The sequence below is a fragment of the Halichoerus grypus genome, chromosome 6, assembly GCF_964656455.1.
Source record: "Halichoerus grypus chromosome 6, mHalGry1.hap1.1, whole genome shotgun sequence".
Taxonomy (NCBI): Eukaryota; Metazoa; Chordata; class Mammalia; order Carnivora; family Phocidae; genus Halichoerus; species Halichoerus grypus.
In genome coordinates, this window is record NC_135717.1 from 47,625,616 (window position 1) to 47,629,030 (window position 3,415).

General features: G+C 43.0%; 1 protein-coding gene across 1 annotated transcript in view; it reads right to left on the reverse strand.

Annotated features, from left to right (window-relative positions):
- Positions 1–3,286, reverse strand: part of KIN (Kin17 DNA and RNA binding protein) — a 30,348-nt gene extending 27,062 nt beyond the window's left edge. The window contains exons 1-2 of the mRNA XM_036114359.2: positions 3,112–3,286; positions 587–681 (exon numbers count right to left, since the gene is read on the reverse strand). Coding sequence (XP_035970252.1) covers positions 587–681; positions 3,112–3,225 — 209 coding nt within the window. The 5' untranslated portion in view covers positions 3,226–3,286. The remainder of the gene's footprint in view (positions 1–586; positions 682–3,111) is intronic.
- Positions 3,287–3,415: the final 129 nt, after the last annotated feature.

Genomic DNA, 3,415 nt, shown 5'->3' on the forward strand with positions numbered 1-3,415 from the left:
CCACGCTACTGGCCTGATGTCAACGCTCCATCCTAGAACTTTGGAAAGAAAGAGCTAGGAAACTAAACATTAATAGTAATAATAATTAACAGCTATTAATCGAGTACTGGGTACTCTTCTAAACACTTTAAAAGTATTAACTCATTAATCTCTATATAAGCTCTAGAAAATAAAGCAAACGCTTGGAAGACGCTGCTGTTTTTAGTCCCATTTTACAGATGAGCAGACAAAAGCACAAACAAATGTAAGTGGTTCAGCCAGTCACACAGCTCATGAGTAGAGAAGCCTGGATTTGCAGGTTTAAGGTAGGTAGTCTGACTCCAGAGCTATGCTCTGAGCCACAACTGAGTTAGAAAGAGAGTTTTTTATGCTTGAAGTGCAAGACTAAATTGTGAGAACCACTTTTGCAACAATTTCATACTCTGATAAACTGTCAAAGGAAAACAAAACCTGAGCACAGGAGAATACAGCTATTGTGTTAATGTGTAAGGAATAAACACAGCTCCCAATATAGAAAATACTAAGCATCTACTAAATGTCCAACTCAATAAAGCTTATGAGAAAAGGATGTCTTCAAGTTACTTACTCTGAAAAATAATCCATAAACTGCTGAGGATTTTCGGAAGCCAGCAAGAGTTGTCTCTGATGAGATTCGGACATACAGTGACATTTGAAGCCATTCTACAAAAATGTAAAGGTAGTAGTTACATTCTGATTTAGGCTCAGTCAGTTAAGCAGCTGCCTTTGGCTCAGGTCATGATCCTGGGGTCCTGGGATTGAGCCCCATGTCCGGCTCCCTGCTCAGCAGAGAGCCTGCTTCTCCCTCTCCCTCTGCCTGCCACTCTGCCTACTTGCGCTCTCTCTCTATCTCTCTGTCAAATAAATAAATAAAATCTTTAAAAAAAAAAAAAGATAGCATGGGGAATATAGTCAATGGTATATTAATAATGTTGTATGGTACGGATGATAGCTATACTTGTGGTGAACACAGCATAAGGTATAAACTTGTATATGCATAAGGTATAAATTATGTTGTACACCTGAAACTAATGGAACTAATGTAATGTGTGTGTAATGTGTGTCAACTATAGGCATATAAAAAAATCAACTAAAAAAAAAGAAAAATAATTGGGTTTCAGGGGGGCAGAAGGAAGGGTGAGGGAAGTGGGTTCTATACTCAGTTTAGAATTGAGAGAGAAATAAAAGCCCTAATAACCAACTGCAGAAATTTTTAAGGAAACAAAACTATTCTGTATGATACTACAGTGATGGATATATGTGTCATTATATGTTTGTCCAAACCCATAGACCATCCAACATCAACAGTGAACCCTACTATAAACTAAAGACTCTGGTGATGATGATGTGTCAATGTAACTTTATAGATTGTAACAAAAGTACTACTCTTTTGCAAGATGCTGATCCTGGGGAAGTTGTATATACGTGAGGCCTGAGTGTGTATGGGAAATCTCCGTACCTTCCGCTCATTATTGTTGTGAACCTAAAAATGCTCTTAAAAAAAATCTATTTTTTAAAGTCCAAATAATAAATCCAATTCATAGCTTTTGATTCGATCTTGGTTTGAAAATAACTTTTAAAAAAGCATTTGTGGGAACAAGTGAGGACATGTGAATATGGAGTGTGTATCAGATGACATAAGGGAATTTTTATTAATTTTGTTGTGTGGGATGATGTTCATCGTGGCTATTTTGAAAAATATCCAAATATCTTAGAATACTTAGGTATTTAAGTATTTAAATACCTAAGTATTCAGAGATGAAATATCCCGATATTTGCAACTTACTTTAAAATATTTCTGAGGGGCGCCTGGGTGGCTCAGTCGTTAAGCGTCTGCCTTCGGCTCAGGTCATGATCCCAGGGTCCTGGGATCGAGCCCCGCATCGGGCTCCCTGCTCAGCGGGAGGCCTGCTTCTCCCTCTCCCACTCCCCCTGCTTGTGTTCCCTCTCTCGCTGTCTCTCTCTCTCTGTCAGAGAGATGAATAAAATCTTTTAAAAAAATATTTCTGAAAAAAGTAAAGATAGGCAAGTTGCTTAAAATGTTAAATATGGGTAACGGATATATGAATGTTCACTGTACTAGTTTCTAGTTTTCTGTGTGGGAATTTCACCTTGACTATTAAAAAGAAAGAACTGGAGAGAAATGAAAAGGAAAAACTGCATCAGTGCTATTCAGTGTAAGTCCTACTTAAGTATCTCATCTCTCGCTGCAGAAACACTCGAGTAGATTCTTCCAATTACCCAATGTTCCCCTGCACCTACCCAATCCAGCTCAGTCTCCAGAGAAAAATAGGATCCTGTCACTAGCTTGCTCTCAATTCTTCACGGTGCTTTATCATCCACCTCATTAATGAAAAAAAGTATAAACTCCATTGTATGGCATACAAAACTTCCTATATCTGCCCAAAGACCCCCTGAGCCACTGAACGCATAATTCACTGATTTAAAACTCACAATCTTACCGGTAGGTACAACTGTTATTTCCACTTTACAAGATAAGCATACAGGCAGAGGGAATGTAAGCAACGTGGCCAAAACTACATAGTTAGGAAGTGGCGCGGCTGGGATTCAGGATTCTGACAGTCTGACTCCCGTCCACGATCCTATCCACAGTAATACCCTGGGCCCGACACACTGTAGGTGCTCCATAAACGCTTGTTAGGTGAGTAGTGTGCCAGAGCTTAGTTGTCCTTTTTCATCTAATCCCGAAAAGAGGTGTGAATCCTAACCATCCTGTTTCTCTTGAGTCGAGTCAGGTCAGAGATGATTGTTACTGTTCTCCCCCAGGCATCCGGCGCTGCACTATTCAACGCCCCCCGTTTCATGACAGCTTGAGTAGCATCACGTCTACGAGAGCTGCAAAACCTTTTCTTATTTCATTTATTTTTGGAGGAAGATCGTGGAGGAATGAGGTGTTAGAGACCACTGGTCCCCCTAGGATGAGGGCTGCAGGTAAGGATGGCCCTACTGACTTGAGAAGCTGACTCGCCCAGCGCGGAACCCACGACTAGAGACCTGAGATCCACTCCCTCACCCCCAGTGTCAGGGGCTTGAACCTGGATCTCCAGCAGGGCCCCATCCAGGCCCGCCTACCTCGTCCCGGCACTGCTTCTGGCACATCTGGCAATACCAGCGCAGCTTCTGAAGCCCCTTGGATTTGATCCTGTTGGCGATGGCCTTTGGGGTAAGAAAATCTGACTTCCCCATCGCGACCACTGTAGCGACAACTTCGCTGAAGCCCAGCGCCTCGCCAGCCGGAAGCGGAATGAAGCTGTCGGGGGGCGGGGGGAGGGGTGGGCGGGCCAAATACCAGCCACGAGCCGGAAGGAGGTGGGGCCTCCGGAGGCTGAGCACCCAACGCTCGCGAGGCTTCCCTCCGTCCGGCGGGAGGAAGCGA